General features: G+C 31.4%; 1 protein-coding gene across 1 annotated transcript; it reads right to left on the reverse strand.

Annotated features, from left to right (window-relative positions):
* Positions 1-277: 277 nt before the first annotated feature.
* Positions 278-1,241, reverse strand: LOC109240248. Its single transcript, XM_019406879.1, has 3 exons — positions 1,149-1,241; positions 824-1,061; positions 278-747 (listed from the first exon to the last, which is right to left on the reverse strand). Exons 1-3 carry the CDS (start codon positions 1,239-1,241, stop codon positions 278-280), a joined length of 801 nt encoding a protein of 266 aa, XP_019262424.1.
* Between the last annotated feature and the right edge of the window lie 341 nt (positions 1,242-1,582).

Below are 1,582 nucleotides of genomic sequence, written 5' to 3' on the forward strand. Positions count from 1 at the left end.
TTTTATGTAAGATCCAATTGTTAAACTATTTGAACTATAAATGAAAATTATATATAATAACAACAATTGTAGTAACGAAATGTAACCAAAAAAAAACTTTTTAACGTAAATTTATCTTCTAATCAAACTTATCCAACAGATTAAAACAATAAACTCAAAACTAGTTATAATTTAGACGCACAAACATTAGAATATTTGAAAAACTAACTAATAATCAGATCAAGTTTTAAAATTTAAATACTAAAAAAATATTTTAAATGATTAAAGTAAAAAACTATCAAGAACTTCCTCTTCTTTGTACTAGTTTGAGTGTGAGTTGCTCGCGCATATTATTCATTATCTGAGAATCTTCAACTGTCCAGCTAGGTCCATTAGTTTCACCCGGTACTTCTTCATGTTGCTGCTCTTCGTCAAATATTACTTGAGGCAAATCAAACTGATTAAACAAATCATCATTGATGCGCTCCTTTCTGATAAAATTATTAACCACAAAACATGCAATAAGAACATCTCTTTGGATATCAATAGGATATGGAGGCATTTTGTCCAATATCGGAAATCTTGCTTTCAATACTCCATAAGCACGCTCGATGACATTTCTAAGTTGTGCATGCGCATGATTAAATTTTTCCTCCTTAGTTATAGCACGTCTGAGATGATAATCTCCTAACCAATATTGAATATTACGATATGGTGCTAGAAATCCTCGAGTGTTAGGATATGCCGCATCACATAGATAGTATTTGTCTGACATTAAGAAAAAAGAGTTAGGTGATCATATTGAAAAGCTAAAATATTATTTCAATTGCTTAAGTTGTATCACTTACTAGCGGTGGAAATGGAAAGCCATTTTCTGGGTTAGATACTATTTTCGTTAGAACACGTGCATCATGTGCTACTCCTTCCCATCCAGCATAAACATAAGTAAAGACCATATTGAAGTCACATATGGCCAGAACATTCTGATAACATTTACCCTTTCCTCTTCCTCTGTACATAATCTGTTGATTAGCTGGAACAACGGCATGTATTAATGTCCCATCTAGTGCACCTATTGCTCCCTGCCAAAATATAAATTTAAGTTAAAAGTAAAGAAAAAAATTATTTCTTGTGAAATTCTATAAAGATAGTAATATAATGAATAATACCTTAAAAATTCTACGTAACCTGTTATTAGCACAAGGAATATTAAGATTCGTATCAGATGTTGTAGGTGCTATCATCTCATTTGCAAATTTCATCATTGCATCAAGAACTTCATGAAAGTACTTATGCACTGTTTGCGAAGAATGTTGAAATCTTCTATTAATAACCACAAAACGCTCATTATGTCCTATAATGGTTAAGAATATTGTTATCTTCTCTTCAACAGATATATGTTTGCTATCTGTGAGCCATCCATTGTGCCAAAAATGTTGACATAACCTAACATATGCATTACGTGACATGCGCATCAATTCTATACATTGTCGATTATTGCCCGACAATAGTTCTAATTCTTCTTGCTCCTTTTTCGTGGGCGTTTGGATATAAGAATGGTAAAATTAAAAAAAAAAAGTCAAGTGAAAATGGTATTTAAAAT

The sequence above is a fragment of the Nicotiana attenuata genome, unplaced genomic scaffold (assembly GCF_001879085.1).
Source record: "Nicotiana attenuata strain UT unplaced genomic scaffold, NIATTr2, whole genome shotgun sequence".
Taxonomy (NCBI): Eukaryota; Viridiplantae; Streptophyta; class Magnoliopsida; order Solanales; family Solanaceae; genus Nicotiana; species Nicotiana attenuata.